Raw genomic sequence first — 21,287 nt, 5'->3', positions numbered from 1 at the left:
AGAAAGGGAGCTGAGAGGTCAACTCATTTTACACACAAAGAAACTGAGGCTCGGAGAGATAAACAACCTGGCCGGGATTCCTACAGCTAATTGGAAATGGAGCCCAAACTACAATTCCGACTTCCCAGATCTGGCCCCAGGCTCTTCATGTGAACCCAGGTCACTGTTTGAGGCTGGGAGGAAAGAAAGGAAAAAGAATTTTTATTTCGATAGAATTATTCTCTGAAAAGGAAAACAGACTGATTTTAAGCACATTTCTCTGTAAGCCCACTTTAAAATGTAAGTAAAAATGAAATGGTTCTTTAGACTTCCTCAAACCGAAGAATTAGCACTGAGTCGGTATCTGTTTAGCTGTGTGATGGTTGTAGGGTGGTGGGTGGAGGGGCTGTGGGTCTAAATCCAGGTCACCACTAGGAGCCAAGCTGCCTTTTCAGCTCCATTTCCTGAGTGGTCAGCAAGGCAAAATAGCTCATAGCAAAGTGCTGGAGAGGCTTACCAAATAAATAAAGGGTAAGAGACGGGAGGTGTGCCGTATTTTATTAACAGCCACGAAAGAGCCCCCTTCTGCCTGCCCTGAATGACCGATTGTACCATCATAATTGAAGAGCAACGAAATAGCAAAGCCCAATTGGCAAAGTAAGGACCCGGCAGGTTTATCAGCGTGCAGCCTCTTGTGAGAAAGCCGAGAACAAGAAGCTGATGCTAGCCAAAATGCCTCATTGATTCTGTCCAAATCAGGAGGCACGGGGATGGGTGAGCCTTTTCATGAGGATGAAATGGGATGAGCAGCTAGCGTGCACCCCACCTTGAGTTTTTCCTGCATTAAAAAGAACAAGCTGACAGAATGAGATGAGAAGCAGAACTATCACCAGGGATGGAGAGGTGCCACCTGGACTGCCTGGGTGGCATTCTGCCAGGGGAGCCCTAAAGATGGAGCAGGTTTCACACACTGGCCCTGAATCCGAGAAGCCACAGACCCCGTAGGGGTGCCCAGCTTTTTCCCCAGCGCCAGCTTCCTGGCCACCACTCCTCCCAGCCATCCTGAGCCAAAGGAGAAATGTCGTTGGGAGACCCAACAGCCAAAGGAAAATTGAAGCCCCCAGTCTCAAATTGAAGTGCAGTTTCCTGAGGGCAAATGGAGACAGTCCCCAGAGCCGAGAGGATTCTCTCAGATTCTCTAACTCCTGCACAAGCTCGTGTTTTCATCATCCTAACGGTGCGATTTGGCTCTGAAAACACACATTCTTCAGCTTGTCTTCCAGAAGCTGTTGTTCCTGTGTGTCCTGGGCATAAAGAACACATCTTCTTCACACACTGACCACTGGCTGCTTCTGTGAAATGCAGCAGATCTTAACAACTTAACAATAAAAGGACATAAATCTGACATTCCACGCATTTAGGTTTGAATGAGAAATCATCACGGTAAAGCCACGCTGCTTCTGCAGCCCAAGCTTTAATCTGTACCCCAAGAATGGGAGAAAAAACCCTGTCTGGGAGGGAGACCACCTAGGAAAATATCATCCAAATGCCCTCTCCAAGTCAGAAATCAGTTTTCCCATGTCCTGACAGCCATCACTGGCTCCTGGCAGGTCCCCGTGTTCCCGTAGAATGTTGCCCTCAAAGAGATGAATAAAATCTTGCCCGATCTGATATAAACTTCTCCATCTGCATAGTCGGCATTATCAGGAGAGTGCGAGAGATGAAGTGGAGTGAGCTGACGCCTTTAGTGCACAGCACTTCATTCCTGCCTCCCTAGGAACCGCTTGGCCACCCTCCATTCGAATTCTCTGAGTTATTTTGCCAGTTGAGTATAGTGTATTTTAGTTACACATGTTGGGGTTAATTAGTTAGCCCTTAGGAGGTTTTGCCTACAGCCTTCACCCTGTAAGGAAAAGTGTGAATACATTGAGACTATTAGTTTACAGTCAATGGCAGATCATAGCCCTTGCTGAGTAAATTTCTGTTTGTCTGTTTTATGAGCTTTCCGAGCTGCGTGAGCACTCAATAAAGCAATGTCCTTGGCTATCACAAATTAAACTCCCGCTTAACTGATTCTCCAGGTTTCAGTGAAAATATTTTGTTATTTTATTTTATTTTTTTTTAGTTTTGGAGGGCGGGGACTCAAACCTTTTATGAAACCAAATTGGCAATGGAAATTGGGAGTGGGTACAAATACTGTAACTTTGCTGAAAATCAGCATAACCTTTTTTCCAGACAATCCCGACAAATGTAGAGAACTTGCTCTAGACATGACCGCTGGAATGGCAGAATCTATTAAAAACGTAAAAAAGCTACATAGGCTTCTATAAGCAAAGATCCGATCTGCTTTCAGTGTTTGGTGAAACGCAGGCGAAGTTACGATCTTGTGCTTAGTTTTTAAAGAACAACATAAAGGCACTGGAATTGTGATCATTTGATAAACATGTTGATGCCAATATATTTTTGCCTAAATGCAATAAACTCACCAGTAAGTGATGCAAGTTGACAATGGGAGGTAGAAAGAATATCTTGGGGATGCTGGCGGGAGGTAATGGGGAAAGCTCTCGTGTTCGTAATGCCTAGTGAATTCCTGTGTATTTGAAATGTAAAAGAAAATGTGATGTTTTTCTCTGAATTGTGTCTCTCTCCACATGTACAAACGTACAGACGCAGATAGAGCTCAGAAACATGGCATGGATGAATTTATCTCTTCCAACCCCTGTAACTTTGACCACGCGGCCCTCTTTGAGACGGTGCAGCGCCTTACTTTGGATCACAGACTTAATGATTCCTATTCTTGCCTGGCAAGTATATTCTTTGGTCTACAGCAACTTAAACATAAGAACTTAAAAAAAAAAAAGAAAAAAAAATTTCTCCACCTTCATGTCAGCGGCTCTTTTCTCCATTACAGAATCCCTGCACAGTTATACACGGGTTGGTGATTTCCTGGGCTGAGAGAGTTTTACTTACCAAAGAAGCGAGGCTGAGCAGAAAAGTTGTCAGCAGAGATGGGTCCAATTCCCCAGACTCCTTGTCTTAGCAGCCCCCCTTTCAGCTGCTACACGAGACATATTCCCACCAGGGTAACCGAGTTTGGCACCTGCCTAGGGAGAACTTGTAAAAATCGCCTCGGTATCTTAGACTTTGAGATTCCCCCCACTCCCCGCCCAGATGATAAGGCCGGGCGCTTCTGCCTTAGAAATATGAATGTGTTCTTTTGTGTATATTTTTTTAAAGATTAAAATGATTTGCAAATAAATTCCTCTTCATTGTCCATAAAAAAAAAAAAATGGTGTGTTTGGTTAAGTGGCTTTTCTGTTGTTGTCGTAGTGTTCAGAGTATTCTTCACCCTTTGGAGGAATTTTTTGTGGAACTTTAGGCATTGAAGGTCCAGCTATCCAGCAGGAGCACCCCACCTTTCCTGAAATCCTGTTTTAAACCTATATTTAAATCATTTAAATAGCAGTCTATTATGTCTTTATGGGATTTCTGAACACTCGTTTTTGATCTTAAATGATTACATTCATAAGCCTAAAATGAGACCCAGTGTATTTCCTTCTGCATAAATCCCTCATTCATTTCTTCAGTGTCCTCAACCCTGCTTTATAGATGGGAAAGGCAAGGGGGGAAGTAACGGAATGACTTTCCTCAGAGGAAAAGTCTCATCCCTGATTCGAAGCACTCAAGTTAGTTGAGGTTAATTTATCCATATAGTGTTAATATTGTAATTAACTACGGTCAGCATATTGTTGACATTAATATTTTCCATTTGCGTGTATCTATAATATCTCTTCTACATGGCGTGGCTATATACTAATTGTCTCTTTTGGCTAATTTTTATTTTGTATTCCTTCTTTTTGCTGCATTAGAAGCCAAAATGTCAAAAATCATAGGTAAAATACTCTCATAAACAAAAACAGGGTTATGCAGAATAATTTATTAATCTGCATCTCATAAAACATTCATTGATTATCTCAGGTTTAGAATCACTTTATCAGAGGAATCTGAACTCTGCCAAGTTGGAAAGAAACATACCACTTGACTTTAAAAACAAACAAACCAAAAAAAAAAAAAAAAAAAAAAAAGCTTACCTTGCACTGCAAGGCAGTTTTTTGCAAATTTGTTTCCTAAGATTATGCGATTATTTGTATAATTATAAATTGCATTTGTGAGACGTGTCAGAAAATGCCTCTAGATTTAAATCATTCCCTTTTATGTATAACTCCTGTTTTCTTAAGAAATTTTTTTGAGGGGCCTTATTTTTGAGAGTTTTTTGGAATCATTTTTTTTAAACAATTTTGTTTTTAAATTCATCACTAAGGGAAGTTAGGAAACGCTCTCTACAAATTAAACTAACGATAAAATTTTCAAGTCTATTTTCTATTAGGTACTTATAGGCTTAAAAATACAGTGCAAAATCCAAGATTAATTATGAATAGCATAAAATAGCTTCTTTCCCCATCTATATACCTGTATCTATTAATCGTCGCCCCAATTTTTCAGAAAATAACAGAAATTAAAAGGATTTTATCTCCTTCCTCTATATATTCCATTTTCTCATCATTACAGTCTTTTTTTCAGTTGGTTTTGGAGACCGACCAGCAGAGATACATAAATTTTTCTGTGTCTTCGACTGAGTTCCTAATTGATATTTCTTCAACTCTTTTCAAAGCAGCTATTTTGGCATCTACAAAAGACTTGGTGTCATCTGAGTCGTAGAAAATATATTTTAATCTTTCACAGCAGTGTTGTTTCTAAGATTTAGCATTTGGGGTAGCAGATGGGGTGGCAGAGAAGTTGCCTATAGGGGCAGCCCACTGCCTCGACTAATCTCCCGCCCTCTGCAGTAACTTCTCATTTGAAATAGGAAAGATGCTGTCTTTCCTTGGATGCATCACTGAGCTGCGTGTAGTCAACTGAAGATTCCCTGGATCCCTAATAAGAGGTTAGAGTGTTGCACAGGCCTCCCTTGCTGCAATTCTGTGGTCTCTACCTGTCCTCCAGTCCATTTCTCCTTTTGCCTTTTCTCTCCCAAGCTGAAGCAGTATTCAAAAGATGACTCAGAGAAGATCCTCAAAGTAAAATTAAATTTATATTTAAAACAACTCTAAATTCCCAGCTTACAAAGGACCACCTATATTTGTTAATCTTTTTGCTTCAGACAGGCAATGACACCAAAAGACGAGATGTGATTTCAGGCTCTGCCCAAGGGTGAACCTGAGCGTCAAGTAACCGGCCTTTCTAAGCATCTGTTTTCTTAAGTCTTTGGGTGGCAGAAACAGTTAAGTGCTCAGCTAACAACCAAAAGGAAGAAAGACCTGGTGACCTGTTTCCAAAAGGTCACAGTCATTGAAAACCCTGGGGAGCGCAGCTGTACTGTGGTACACGTGGGGTCGCCGTGAGTCGGAGCTGACTCAAAGGCAGCTAGTTTGGTTTGATTTTAGTTTATTTTCTTAAGAACATAATGGAGGCGGCAATTTCTATCCCACCATGCCACCCAATTCACTCTGAATTGGAGATTCCATCTGGGTTCTCTTTCATTGAAGATTTTGGGCTAGTCCCACAACAAGCAAATAAAATAAGAAGAAAACAGTCTCCAGGACAAAAATGAACCAGGGCCCCAGGAGGTCCTCTCAGCTTAACTGAGTTGTATCTGACTTACAACTTGAAAACTAAGTCATACTGTTCGCTTTGGAGAGTTATGGTAGTACCTTCATTTTAAAATAAAAAGAGTGTTTTCCAAAATGAAAGGATTTATGAAGCCCTGGCATGTGGTGTTGGAGAGATTAAGCACTCAGCCGTGCCGCGGGAGAAAGATGTGGCGGTCTGCTTCCGTAAGGATTACAGCCTTGGAAACCCCCTGGGGCAGTTCTACTCTGTCCTATGTGGTCCCTATGAGTCGGAATCAACTTGATGGCGATGGGTTTGGGTTTTGGTTTGGTGTGTATATAGACCAAGCCCAATATTTCTTAACTCTTCAGAATAGAGAGAACAGAGGACTTGAAATAAGACGGAACCGGGTTTGAGTCTTGCCTCTACGTTATATATCTGTGTAGGTCACTTAACAGCCCTGATTTCCGCTTCCTCACCTATGAAGTGAAGGTAAACTTCCCCTGTCTACCCCTACAAGGTTACTATAGAGTTCATTGGAAAGTTCTTTGTCAAGTGTAAACTCTGTACCAATTTAAGGCCTTAATGCCACTATTTTCTTTTACCAGTAGCCAGAACTTTGCCCCCATCCACTCACAAATACTCTTTTAAGATGCACCATTCAGTGTTAGAGCAGTGAGTGACTCTATTTCTAGAATCATCCTGTTGGCTGATCAGACTCCACCACTTACTAGCTCTGGGATCCTGGGAAAATTCTATGTCCTCCCTAACCTCAGTTTTCACATCCATAAACAGGGATTACAGTACCTACCTTATCAGGCTGTTATGAGGACTAAGCTAGACCATACACATAAAGTGTTTAGCACTGCATATTAAGGCCGGCCCTTGACACACAGTCACTACATGTTAGTTCTGACCGTTTCTTAATACCCTCCTCCAGCCACTCTCAATGCTAGCAGCTCTCTGGAAAACAACCTGTATTTAAAAGGAAGTCTCTCCTTTATTCCCCAAACAGGGCTGGTTCAGTCCCGGCCAGGTGTTTGTGCTAGACGAGTATTGCGCCCGAAACGGAGTCCGAGGGTGTCACCGACATCTCTGCTACCTCAGAGACTTGCTCGAGCGGGCAGAAAATGGCGCCATGATTGACCCCACCCTCCTTCACTATAGCTTTGCGTTCTGTGCATCGCACGTCCACGGGAACAGGTAGGCGTGTTTCTGGAAGTGCTTCAAATGCAATGGTTTATAGTCAGTCCTGCTTTTAGGGTCACCCATCCCCATTCCTTCAGCACCACACACACACATACAGACACACACACGCACCAGAGGCACAAATACAAAGGTCTGAATTCATTTTTCTCCTTTCAAGATACTTGAAAGGAAGGGCAAAAGGGATTTGTAGAGCAGTCTGTGAGGTTAGAACGATCTGGGGTTCAAACCATGGCTCCTCCATTTATTAGCAATGACGCTAGTTGTCAGTTAAACCCTCTGTGCCAGGGTTTTCGCAAAATGAGAATAGTAAAGATAGTATCCTCATGGTGTTGTTGAAGGAATGCAAGTAGATGTAAAGGATTTAGCCCAGATCCTAGAGCATGTCAAGAACGTAATAAATATCGGCTTTTTTTGTTGTCATCATTCATTCATTCATCCCATAAATAATGAATTACTGCTCACTAAGTGTCAGACACTCTGTAGGCATGCCACATACATGGTGAGGAAAACACAGACATCTGAGGAATACAGGGTCACATACAGATTGGTGTCCTGAGGAGAAGGAAGAAGCTCCATGAAAGCATTTAACAAAGGAACGTGACTTAGATGGGGTGGCAGGCTGTCAGGGAGTGCCTCCGTGAGGAAGTGGTGCTTGAGGTAAGAACTGAGGCGTGTGTAGGAGTTCAGTGCTTCCAGGCAAAGGGAACAGCACGTACAAAGGCCCTGTAGAGGGAGGGAACCAAGCGTGTTCCAAGAGCTGAAACAAGCTCGGTGAATCTGGAACGCAAAGATGATGATAACACTTGGAATTTAATCATAGAGCTGAGAAGAACTTTGGAGTTTACAGTCTAATCCAACCCCTCATTTTATAGGTGTTATAGGCAAGACCGGAAACCCTGGTGGCGTAGTGGTTAAGTGCTATGGCTGCAAACCAAAGGGTTGGCAGTTCGAATCCGCCAGGCGCTCCTTGGAAACTCTATGGGGCAGTTCTACTCTGTCCTCTAGGGTCGCTGTGAGTTGGAATCGACTCAACGGCACTGGGTTTGGTTTTGGGTTTATAGGCAAGACCGAAAAGTCAAGTCTCCTGACTCCTTGCTAAGTGTTCCATTTCTCTAGACCTTGCCCAGTTCCTGGAGGAAAAGATCCATGTTCTGAAAATTGCAAACCAGCAAATGATCTAAGAACACTAGCATTTGGCTCTGGAGAGGTGGAATACATTTCCACACTGCCACAGCCAGTTGACTCTTCCAGTGTATGTAGCCTCAGACTGGAGTAAAGACAAGCTCGAGTCATCTCAGGGCATTCCAGCCAACCTCCAGAAGAAAGCTCAGTGGCTTCAGGAACCCAGCCACAGATGCAGAAGTTGCTGCTCTGGGGAACCTCAAGTGTGGGAGAATCCCAAACTGACTACACTTATTTTAAATCACAACCCTGTCCGTTATCTTCATCTTTGCAAGCTATACAGCTCTGAAATATCTGTGGGGTCGTTCTGTGCTTTTCCTCACTGTCGTGCTGGTAGATTTTATGAAATGCAAAGTCAACATGTAAAGCTAGATAACAATAACATCATAGGTTTGAATATTTAACAGGCGACAAGGTTATCACCACCTCCCATTGTTATAAGATTCCTTAATCCAGCACGTGACCTTTTATTTGCATAAAAGATACTCAGGACAACTCTGATACCTGGGGGTATCTGTGCATAATCTTGATTTTTATAAATATGTACACTTTGATGACTATCTGTTACAGCCCCTTGGACTGAATTCTTTAAAAGGAGAGAGAGGGAGTGAAGTTGCATTATATTCTCTGGGTTGTCACACTGTATTCTACATATGTTACTGAATAAGAAAGTGTTACAAAATAATGAAGTGTTTTTGTAAACTCCCTGGTAAACATCATCATGAATTATGATACACATTGTCTGGATTTCATATTGTAAGACTGCCACTTGATTCACAGTTAGGTTTATACATCTTGTCATGGAAACAGTTTTGGATTTCTTATTTTCTTTTCAGTTCTGATTTTCCTTATGCAAGTTTGCATCTTTTTTTTTTTTTTTTTTTGCTTATTATTTTAGTCTGAATGCATTTGCTCCGCTTTTTGATGCATTCTTCTTTTTTCTTTCTTTTGTTTGTGCATGCATGTGTGCCCTTGATTCTCCCATGGCTGGCCTCGCTCTGTGCATGCCTGTGTGGCCGCCCCTCCACAGTCAGCAAATGCATGCATACCTTAGTGGACTGCCACCAAACACAGACCCAGGAGGGGGCAAAACTCCCTCTCTATCTGAACAAGAGGCTAAAAAAGACACCAAAAAGGAATCCAAAAAAAGAAAAGATTTAAAATCCCAGACAAATCCAGAGCCCAAAAGGTAAGAAGTTCTGTGTGTGTTGGCTTGTGTTTTGCCCTGTTTGTGGTCTTTCCCCATCCCTCTATCCTTTTCACCAATTCCTCCGTAGAAAACAGCAAGCCTTATCTATTCCTGAGATCCCTGTTCCTTTAAGGGTTTTCAAAGATTCACTTAAAAAAAAAGAATCCTAGCAATGGGCAAAAATACTGAGTATTCGCCCTGAGTCTGAATCAGGTGTTTAATGATTTTTGAAACATGTTCATGTTGAAAAGGCCAATTGAGAAATTTGTAAACAGAACTGTGAGTCAGATTGCTTTTCAGTGGCATCTTGTTAGGGCCCTGGTACCCTACCAAATTCTTCATAATAAGCAACCCATGCTGTATAATTTCTGAATGATGTTGAAGGAGCAAACAAAGTGGGTTGGCATAAGATGGACCTGTGCATTTATAGGGAATCTTTGGGTGGTGCAAATAGTTAATGTGCTCAGCTGCTAACCAAAAGATTGGAAGTTCAAGTCCACCCAGAGATACCTCAGAAGAAAGGCCTGGCAATCTACTTCCAAAAACTCAGCCATTGAAAACCCTGAGAAGTACACTTCTGCTCCGACATACGTGGGGTCACCACAAGTCAGAGTGGACCCAATGACGACCGGTGCTAGGCAGACATTTATGGTGGCACCTTCAGTTCTCAGCAAACTTCCTTCAGCTCCACATCCGCCTCATGAAAAGAAGTCAATCTGCAAGTAATTATTTATAGTAAAGATTCAAAATAAATATTATAACTAAGCTAATGACTCTTCGTAGTCATTATGTATGGATTATATGATGAGGCCACCTTTAAGGCATGATGAATTCTAAGCTTACGTTTATTCTCTCCCGTTTCCTATCTTTGAGGCTGCTCTCATTGGGAATTAATTTATTAATTATCCCCAGTGTTATCATTGTGTGCTTCCTCATCTTCCGCCTCTCTCCCTGTCAATAACACTGACATGTTAAAGTTTTGTGATGATTTTGAAACTGACGACCTGACCCTGGCATTGACAAGCTACACAAAGTTTGCAAGCCTGTGTGTTTTATGCTTCAGGATGAATTTATTTCTAAGCCCTGAAATGTATGCAGTTCATTTGTAGAGAGATGAAATGAAAATGCCAACCTCCGCTTCCTAGAGAATGCGGCAGGCTGTCACTCAGTGTCCGGAGGTCCAGCAGGGAAGGGCAAAGAAAGCCCTGAGTCCACGTGGCCACCCAATTCCCGGACCTGCTCCGTACAAGGGTGGAGATGAAGTGGAGTTTCTGTTTGTGCTTTGCTGCGAGAGTCAGACTCTGAGGCAGCAGTAGCTTGCAGTCAGTAAGAGTGCATGAGGGATGTTGTGGGCGCCTGAAGGTCAAGTCTGACAAAATGACAGGCTGTCAGAGAGGAAGCTCCCTTGGCCGCTGTCCAGGGTGCTGCTTTGGGAACACAGGCTGATGAGCACTGAGCAGAGCAGAGAGCGAAGGGCCACTGGTAAAACGCAGCGCTCACTGGAGCCTAGCCTACTCCTTGTGCCATGGCAAACTACCAAAAGGGATCTGGAATGGTACTTTGAGAGGTTTACCTTTGTTCCAGGATCTATGTTTGCATTGTATGTTTCTAATGAAGAAGAACACAAAGTATCAGTCTGTAGCATGCTACGGTTTACCAAGTATATTCAAACATTTTTTTCTCATTTTCTATAATATATTGACGTTAGCTGTTTTTACAACCATTTTTGCAGATGATGAGACTGGGTGTCTGTAAAATTAAGTAGCAAAACCCTTCCTTTGTTCACTGCTCCCACTCTTCTGAAGACCTGAGTTTTAGAGCCTGTTCTACATAGACATAGGAGCATCATATCTCCTCTCTCTGTCTCAGTTTTCTCATCTGAAAAATGAGCGAATTGAATCATGGCATCTGTAATATCCCTTTAACCTCTAAAATTCTCTTCTATGGGTTACAACCTGAAATGAAATAGCCCACCTGCCAGGTTTCATAAATAAGATTCAATTAAAATAAGGAGAATTGCTACCATTTAATAAGTGCTTGCTGGTGGTGCAGTGGTTAAGGGCTCAGCTGCTAACCAAAAGGGCAGCATTTTGAATCTACCAGCTGCTCCTGGAGACCCTGTGGGGCAGTTTTACTCTGTCCTACAGGGTCACCGTGAATCGGAACTGACTCGACGGCCACAGGTTTGGGTTTATATGCCATACACTGTGTGAAGTGCTGTTTACATGGGTTTTCCCATTTTATTCTTATTACATTCCTATCAGATAAGAATTATTATTACCCTCATCTAACTAATGAGGAACTCGAGGCTAAAATAAGTTCAGTCACTTGCCCAAAGCCCCACGTTCGAACATGGATATTCTGACTTCAGGGACTACATTTGCAGCCATTCTGCCTACTGCCTGCCCAGCACTGGCACCTGTGTATGGTGTGGGATTTGCTCTCTGCCTGCCCAGCACTGGCACCTGTGTGTGGTGTGGGATTTGCTCTCTGCCTGCCCAGCACTGGCACCTGTGTGTGGTGTGGGATTTGCTCTCTGTTTCAACATTTCTGGGCGAGGTGCTATAGCCTCACTTGATTCAATGAAACAGTTGTCCATTTGGGGCCTTAAAGTGCCCAAAATCAGTTTGGCCTACTGGTAGCTTTGGTTGGTTGTAGAGAAAGTCAGTCTATCTAGAGCTTGAGGAATGCTGGTGGCCCAGTGGTTAAGTGCTTGGCTGCTAACCAGTAGTTCAGCAGTTCAAGCCTACCAACCGCTCCTCAGAAGAAAGATGTGGCAGTCTGCTTCCTTAAAGATTACAGCCTTGGAACCCCTGTGGGGCAGTTCTACTCTGTCCTATAGAGTTGTCATGAGTCAGAATCGACTGGATGGCAATGGGTTTTGGCTCTTTTTCTTTTCCTTTTCTTTTTTGATTTATCTAGAGTTTAGTTCATCTAATGGGAGAGCGTTCTTTGAACACTAATTAACAGCCTTTTGATATTGGGGAAACTATTATCCTAACCTCTTTCACCAACATGAACGCCATTTGCATGTGGAGATGTTCTCTACCTGTTGACCCAGGTTAAGAAGAAGTTCATGACTCATGTAAACAAATTTCCATTTAACTGGATTTAGCAGAACAATGGAGCTGATCCCACTCTCATCTCACAACCAGCTTTTAGATGAGAAGCTACTGAACACACTGCTATTAACTCAGCAACCCCACGGTGGAGGCAGAGCCCTGGCCTCCTGCAGCTGGAAGTCCTCCGTGGCCACTCAGATGGCTGTGACTGAGGTCCTCTCACCTACTCTGGAAGCCAGAATCCTTGATGGTGCAGTGGTTAAGTGTTTGGCTGCTAACCAAAAGACTGACAGTTTGAATCCACTTGCTGCTCCTTGGAAACCCTATGGGGCAGTTGTACTCTGTCCTATAAGGCCACTATGAGTTCAAATAGACTCGATGGCAATGGGTTTTTTTTTTTTTTTTTTTTTCTGGAAGCCTGTGCTACATGACTATGAATGGATTCACTGCCTGTGTGAGTCCAGAAGATTCTCATCAAACACAGATACCTCTGGCCTCTCAGGAAGGTGTTTGCTGTCGACAGTTCCAAGCACTAGAAGATACGGAACCAGCCACACACTTGGCACCTTTTAGAATGGTGGCCCCCAATCAAGGGTCATCCCCCACAAAGGACATTTGGCAACATCTGGAAACATTTTTGATCATCACAAGTGAGAAAACTAGTGGCTTTGGCACCTAGTGGGAGAGGCCAGGAATGGTGCTGAACATCCTACAGTGCCAGGATATCCATCCCACCAACAAAGAGTTACCCAGCCCCAAATGTCCATAGTGCCAAGGTTGGAACCCTGTTTTAAACCAGACTCCCAGGTAATGGACTGAAATTTACCCTTTTCCTGTGGATTTTTTTTATTGGTTTCATTTATACAGACTTGCTCTGTGTCTAAAGGGCTAGCAGCTGCCACCACTGATTTTCAGTTTGTGCAGTGGTGCTCGCACTCTGGTGTGCATATAAATCACATGGGTTGTTTTTTGTTTGTTTGTTTGTTTGTTTTCTTTTAAACACAGAGTACTAGGTCCCAACCTCAAATAACTTGATTTGGCAAGTCTTAGATGGAGCCTAGGCTTTTAATACTTTCTCCGTAGGGGACTCTAAAGCATTTGGTCTTCAGATCACATTTACTTAAGGCCTTGGTGGTCACACGTAGCTCACGTTGGAATCACTTGGGAGGCCTAAAAATGCTGATGTCCAGGCCACACCTGAAGAGGTTTTGGTTTAATTAATCTGGTATGACTCTAAGCATCATGAATTTAAAATCTCCTCAAATAATTCTAATATGTAGCAAAGTTTAAAAACCACTGATGGAAGGAATGTTAGTTGGGACCAGCCCTTTACAACTTAACCCATTTTCTCAAAAGGGAGAAGGGGAAAGAAAAAAAAAAAGGATACTGTAAGTATGTTCAGCTGGTTGCATTTGGCGATCGTAAAATCCACAGATGTAAATCGCTATATCTTCTGATTTTTAAATCAGCTCCTAAGGTTGCAGTACTTAATTTTCACCATAATATTTTTAGTATTCTTTCTAGATGACATTTAGATTAGCATCTCTTTGGTCACTGTCCCACAGTGACAAAGCAATCAAACAGCTCTGATGATTGCAAGTTGCGCCAATGTGCCTTGGATCCCTTTATTACTGGGTTGGAATTTTTTCTCATTTACATTATTATTTAACATTTCTTGAATGCCAGTGCTGCTCTTCACATATGTCCCACATAGAGAGTACATTGTATCAGCAATTAACAAATCCATAATGCCAGCCTCCCCAACCCAAAATAAGCTGCACAGATTAATGAGTCTGCACACAGATGTAAGAGGGCACGAGTCCTAAAAATCTCTGAAAATACGTCCAAGGACTCTTTTGGGAGATGTGTTTGGAGCCAAAGTGCTGCCCACATGCAGAGTCCATGTGATCTTTGTGTAACTGATTTGAGTAACTGAACGACCAAATAAAACACACTTTTCTCCCCTGCTCCTCCGCCAGGGCCCCAAAGTCAACGAATGGTTCCATCCACCCAGTTACCCAAGACAGAGCCTGGGAAGCCATCCTTGACTCTTCCTTCTCCCTCAGCCTGTTGCACCTGTTCAATTACCATTCCCTGTCAACGCTCTTAAGTCTCTTTTAGGTCCATCCACTTCTCTCTCTCCAATGCCACTACCATAGTTCAAGTCTCTATTTTTTTCCTCCCCTGGGCTGCTGTAATTGCCATATCACCCATGTCCTTGCTTCCAGTGTTGCAACCCCTTGCCCAGTCCATGCCCCATGCTGGTTTTTTATTTTGCTCTTTGCGAATGCCTACCCAGCAGTAAATGAGTAATTTTGCACATGTATATTTTTTTCTTTTCATTCCAACCTCTCCTGTGTCTCTCTGTTTTCTCTCTTCCTCTTATACACACACATATATTATGCCTGGTGCTTTAACTCTGCCCCTGCCGCCCTCCACGAAGAGGAATACACACACACGCAACTGTGTAGCAGAGATAGCTCTGTTTCACCAACCTCTGAACACGCACTTTCTGTAGAAGGCAGGTATTGGTGGGAGATGTCAGTGACCCACGCATTCTTGGTCTCCTGTTACCAACTGACACATGGCATTATTGCAGTCATGGATATGGGCATGTCATTGCTTGGCCTTCCAGCTCTGAGCAGGTGTTAGCCTTGCGTATGACTGAGTCATACTCTCTAAATTCTAAAAAGCCAATTTTATTTTTTAAAAATCCAGACTTACTGGACCCACTGAGACAGAAGGAATCCCTGAGACTTACCCTGAAATATTCTTTAAGCCTTGAATTGAAACTATTCTGTCAAGCCACCTTTTAGCCAAATAGTAGGTTAGCCCATAAAGCGACGAATATCACCCTTGAGTACTGAGCTCTTTTTAAAAAACCATCTATATGAGACCAAATGGTCAACAAATGCTCTAAAGCATAGATGAGAGGGATGGGGGGCTCTGAGACTAGGTTAATGGGAACAGAAAGACAAGAATGGAAATGATAAGAATGTTGATACAGTATAACCAATGTCACTTAACAATACTGTAGAAATTGTTGAATGGGAACCTTTTATGCAGTGTCCACTTCTACTGAAAATACAATAAAATACTATAAAAAAAAAAACCCATTTACCTAATAGGGAATACTTGTAAGAGAGGGAAAAAAATGTCCAAACACATTTCAGGTAAAAGCAGGCATCCTTGATGTCCAAGGAAAAGATTCTCTTTAAAGCTCGTCTTCTGATTGTTAACCCACGTGACTCTCTTCCTGAAGAAAACTTGCCCCATGAATACAGCAGATTTTCTAACCCAGGCATAGATCCGCAACGTAATGAGTTATCTAGCCCATTGGTACAATCTACTTTGCCCATGACAAATCATCAAGAAATGTGCATTTTTCTTCTAAAATTCTAACAGTGTGTCCTCATCCTGTGGCCACTGGATTCACGTGCAAAAGAAACATTTTCAGATGTCACACCCCTTTTAGGGTAGTGTGATACCAAAACAGCCACATATATTACTGGTCTGACCTTTCAGAAGTCTTTAGAGGGTCTTCAAGGTGTAATCTAAAGCCTAATTGTCTGTGTCTGTCTAGAAATAAAGAAACTCATCTGCTCTCATCTTATTCCTCAAAGAGAAAAATCTGTGTAGTATCAAGTTTGGAAACTTGTCCTTCTGTGGGGAAAAATACATGCTTTCCTGCAATGCATACATTTTATATAATCTTTCTAATCATCTGTTGAGTCCTTGCGTCATTCAGTATCAGGCATAACCTAGGCAAATTTGACTAATGTCCTCATGCTGATAGCATCCATATTCTTTGTGATTGTTCAGTAGGGAGAGACTTCTCAACCACTCCCATCCTTATAACAGAGTGAATGACACTTTCTGATAGTGTTGAGTTATAACTATGTATTTAGGAAAACGGTAAGCAAATCAGAAAAGTATATCTTTGCCCTCTTCACGCCTCTTCTTGAAATTGACTAATAATAGTCAACTCCAAGAAGCTACACATTTGTAATGTGGAAACTGTGTGTTGTTGCTTTCTATCTTACCCTTTGTGAAGCAAATACTTCGATATAGATGATGTTGTAGAAACCGTGTGTTGTTGCTTCCTATCTTGCTCTTTGCAAAACAAACACTTTGATGTATTTGTTTTAGCAGCGTGTCTGACCCCCAGGGCGTCAGGGCATAATTAGAAAAGGGCACGGGCTGGAGGGAGGGAGAGGAAAGGAATGAGGCTGGGCTTTCCTAATGAGGCAGTGACCAGGGAATGCCAGAGCCCTGATTACAATTTATAATTAACCTAGAGATTATACAAACCATCCCGATGAGCAAGCAGGGATGTCTCCTTTCGAGAGGATAATACTTTAGTGCTGTCTTGAATTCGTAGTTATCAACCACATGAGAAAGACAAAGAAAATATTCAGGCTAAAATGAAATTCAGACATAACCATTCTAACACTTGTAAGGAAAAAGCGTTACCGGAAGAAGTCAATTAAAAAAAAAAAGTCAGGTTTGGTCTAAGTGTTCTATTTAGGGAGCATTCATTACAAGGAGCATCTACTAAAATATTCTCTTCTACCCCATCCCTTTAAGCTCTCATTCCCTTATTGCTGGGCTGGAACAATTTAGTAGCAAGGAAGATTCAGTTATCATGCTTGTTTAAGGACATCTTCATGGATCCACAACGTGGTCTGCAGGCATACATCCATTTGGACAGAGAGAATATATCGTGTTTACGGTGCCTGCACCAGCATATGTGGACATTTGCATTTGGATATGGAAGTATATTCTCTCTTCAGTTGGAATTTTATCCCTTGGTGGTGGTGATTGGAGGCTTAATTTAAAGCTGGCTGTCTGCAGAGAGGTGGACCAGCCACTCTTTCCTCCTGTGGAATTTATACATTTCTTTTTGCACCTGGATTTTGCACTTGATCACTGAATAGATGCAGTATCGGAACACATCATTCATGCTAAGTTAAGATTAATTTAGCAACCTGACCTTCCTGAAAAGACATCTTACCTTTCTAATGAGGGTTATATAGCCCAGCTTTCAAAGTAACATGAAGACCATGCTAGCAGGATAATTAAATGCTAGGAGTCTGCCTGCTCACCTGGGTGGGTAGAGGCAATTTAAAGACCCCAAAGAGGTAAATTTGTTTTATACACACACACACACACACACACACACATTGCAGCTTGGGTTCTTGGACTGGGTCATTCCCACTCCGTTTCTAATATCGAAATAAAATGTTTTACATTAAAATTTCAGCATTTGATTGGGTGAACCGTGCGTGCAGTAGACATTAATCCATAAGCTCTGTCTCAGAAGCATCTGGGGGAAAGGGGGACAATTAGCATAACTAAGAAGTAAGTCAGAGCATAGGCTGCTGGGTTATGGTAGTTTCCATCTGACAAAAAAAAAGAAAGATGCAAGTCTAGATGCATTATTATTTGTGACATGGCTCACAATGGGAGACAGTGAGGGGAGTGAAGATGACAGGGCTGGTGCTAACCACCGTGACAAGGACTTGAAGAGCAGCCGACATGACATCTTTCCTATCCTGCTGCTGAAAATGTCAACTTTGTGAAGGACAGTGAGAAAATGGTTTGCCGAAAACTTGAAAGGTGGATTCCAGAGATGCCTGCCGTGTCAGATGCAATAGCGTCTGCGTGGCTGCAGAGACCCACTTCTGGCCTCGCTGATGGCCTGCAGATGGGAGAACTTCCAGTCTTCAGCAGAGCTCCAAAAATGGCTGCACTTGACCTGCATATTGTCTGCAGTTTGCGGGATCATGATATACATGAAGTGAGTTGTTAGCCAGTGTGCACTTGGGTGGAACCAGACGAGAGGCTGCATTTCCTTCTCCTTTATGTCTGTGTGTCTCTAATGCTAGATTCAAAGGCATCGATGCTCCTGCTAAAGTCGGAGGCAGAGGTGTAGAGGAAGGGAGAGGTGCTTTTATGAACTTATATCAGTTCGACGTAACAAAAACTAACTCTGGATAATCTAAAGCAAAGGGAGAGAATAATGATGGCAGCCTGAAAGAAATGGAGGGGAAAGCTGGAATTGAGGCAGCTATAGAAGACTAGAAAGCAGGACCAGAGCAGTGGTTCACAGGCCTTAACTGCACATTGGAATAACCCAGGAAGCTTTAAAAAACAAAACAAAACAAAAACTAAATTTCCATCAGCAGATGAATTAATAAACAAATGGGGTACATACATACATTGGAATAACCCAGGAAGTTTCCATCAACATGAATGAACAAACAAAACATGATACATACATACAATGGAGTATTACTCATCCATAAAGAGAAATAAAGTTTCAATACATGCTACAACATGAAGGAACCTTGAAAACATTGTCCTGATTGAAATAAGTCAATCACAAGAAGACAAATATTGTAGGATCTCACTTATATGAACCATCTGGCACAGGCAACATAGAAAGACAGAGTTTCTGAGTGGTCACCAGGGGTGGGAGGCACTGCTTAGGAAGCACTGAGTTTCTATTTATTGCACTGGAAAGTTTGGTAATGGATCTTGGTGATGATTGATTGTACAACATGATTAATGTCATTAAAAAAAAAAAATAGTGTCACTAAATTGTCCCCATGAAAAATCTTGAATTGTCAAATGTTGTGTTAGATATATCTTCACAACAATAAAAAAAATTAAACTGATAGCCAAACAAACAACAAAAAAAAAGCCCATTTCTTGGCCCCACCAAAAACAAACAAACCCTTCATCAATAAGTCGATTCAGACGCATAGAGACCCCACTGCAGACAAACTCAATCAGAGCTTTGAGGGTGGGACCTTTGCAAAGCTCCTCCCACGGTTCTAAGGCACAGCCCAGGATTGAAGACTGCTGACCTAGGGGGGCAGTCTGGTCCGGGCACAGCCACTGGGATGCACAAATTCCACCCGCATCTTTCTTCCACCCATGCCTCTGTTTCTGTACATAAAGGTGTGGTCATAGCCCAGCTTGGATGCACGGGGGCCGCGCAGGGGAGGAGGTGGCCTCCAAGAAGCACTTGAGCATTCATAGCAGGAGAGCAGACACCTGGATTTACCCGCCCCAGGATACCCACAGTGCAGGCGAGGTAATTCCTCCAGGGGACCTTCGGGTGCTCCTAGGGGGAGACCATGGATGTTAAGAAGCCAAGTAACAACAGGGGCAAAATGTGCATAGCCAGGACATGCGCGGGCAAGGGATTCAGGCTCCTAGACATGTGTTCTAAGTAACCATACATCTCAGCCTGGAATTTTCCAGCTAAAAGTTTTAATCCCAGCTCCACCCCTCCTTCTTCTCTTATCCCTTGTGACTCCTTAAGTGTTAAAAGTATTGAACGAGATAGAGTCAATTTTATGACAATTATAGAATCAACCCCAAATGTTTTCAGAAAAAAAAAAAAAATGAAGCATGGACTTCTAAGAGACACCAATACATTCTTGCTATTTATTTTGCAACCAGCACTCCTTGGAATGGCACCCTGGACACAGTGCAAATGCCAGCCCCCTTGGGAAAGCACTGTTGGCCTGATGGGTGGCCCGAGTACCTCTTGCAGAAGCTCTCCAGTTTCAGATTTACTCCAGCCTGACTGCAGCTGTGAACTTGGCGGCAAACAGACCCCTTCAGCCACTGGCAGAGCCACCCACCCAGCAGTTTCTCATTCTAGAGCACTGGCTCTCATAGTGTGGTCCCCAAGCCAGCAGCACCCATGTTACCAGAAAGCTTGTGAGAAATGCAGACTGTCAGGCCCCATCCCAGACCTACTGAATAGGCTGTTCTGGGAGCGGGGCCCAGCAAGGTGGATTCTCAGGAGCCCTCCCATTGATTCTGAGGCATACTCAAGTTTGAGCAACATTGACCTAGAAAAAGTATTTTATTGCTTCTGTGAAAAATATTTTACCAGGGTTCTTCAGTTCATAACCTCTATGGTCATAAACCTGTACAATTAGCATTGACGGATTATAGAGGTCAATGGAAAAAAAACGGATGTTTGACAGAATTTTCTAAAAACAACTAAGTGAAATCCAAGCCTGCCCCCCCGAAAAAAGATATTTTTGCTTTTTACTTGATAGAGTTATAACCTGTGATCTTTGACAAATTAGGTTATTTCTGCGTGTCTTTTTATCAGTTTGTAAAATCCTGTTAGCAGTAACTGTGTCAGAGGGAACCTGGGAATTACAGAGACACTTGCGTTCAATGTGGTTTGTTTGGTCACCTGTTTTTGTTGATGCACTCTTGACTAGTACCTTACAGACTTAATAAGGTTAGTTTGTCTCATTATTTTAAAATAAAACTAGTCATGTGATATAGCGATTAAGAAGCAAATTTAAGAAGAGTCTGCAAAAATAATTTTGTAATTGTTTACTTTTTTTTAATAGTGAAATTAACAATACTCAGAAAATAGTCCCAGGAGAGGTTAGCAGGGAAGTCAGAGCTGCCATCTGATAGCATTAATTACAAATGTGAATCATCAGAATAAAAGCTGAAAAAACCATAATCAAGTTTTAGTTTATAACAAGACCCTTTGTCCTGAGAATTAACGGAGAAGGCCAGGCACACACTAAAATGCTCAGTAAAACTACCTGTTTTTATCATTTCAAACATAAATCTAAAAGCTGCCTTCTAACTGCCCAGTTGCCTTATAGAAAGAACTTGGATAACGAATGAATGATTATTCAGAGAGAGATCTGGCTCTTAATACTGACCACAGACATCACTGGGCTGTCCATGCTAAATGTTGCCATGTTTTTCCTGGGATGTATCAACTTGTCCCTGAACCATGAATTATAGTTAATAGCATTTTTTTCCTGTGGGTTAATTCCCTGCTAAAAAACAAAATGCTTAAAATGGCTCCCTTTTCCCCAAACTGAGTATGTGTACACACCAGTTGTATAAATGTGTGTATAACAAGCTGAGTTGTTGTCAGCAAAATTCAAAAGCCACAGCTACAGGAAGTTGTAGGTTATAACAAAACAGGAGGAGCTGCCTTAGAAAGGGTCACAGGTATTTGATGGGGGCGGATGAATTTATCCTGACATTTAACT

General features: G+C 42.3%; 1 protein-coding gene across 3 annotated transcripts in view; it reads left to right on the top strand.

Moving 5' to 3' along the window:
- CADPS (calcium dependent secretion activator) overlaps positions 1–21,287 on the top strand; it is a 578,687-nt gene that overhangs the window by 414,549 nt on the left and 142,851 nt on the right. For 2 of the 3 annotated variants that reach the window (XM_049861704.1, XM_049861703.1), the window contains exons 12-13: positions 2,647–2,783; positions 6,605–6,792. In XM_049861704.1, the coding sequence (XP_049717661.1) occupies positions 2,647–2,783; positions 6,605–6,792 (325 nt within the window). Of the gene's footprint in view, positions 1–2,646; positions 2,784–6,604; positions 6,793–9,010; positions 9,170–21,287 lie in introns of all 3 variants that reach the window. The other variant, XM_049861702.1, reaches the window with a different exon arrangement.

This window comes from Elephas maximus, chromosome 20 (genome assembly GCF_024166365.1).
Source record: "Elephas maximus indicus isolate mEleMax1 chromosome 20, mEleMax1 primary haplotype, whole genome shotgun sequence".
In the NCBI taxonomy this organism is placed as follows: domain Eukaryota; kingdom Metazoa; phylum Chordata; class Mammalia; order Proboscidea; family Elephantidae; genus Elephas; species Elephas maximus.
The sequence above is the reverse complement of the archived record's forward strand: the minus strand, read 5'-3'. Positions and strand labels throughout refer to the sequence as shown.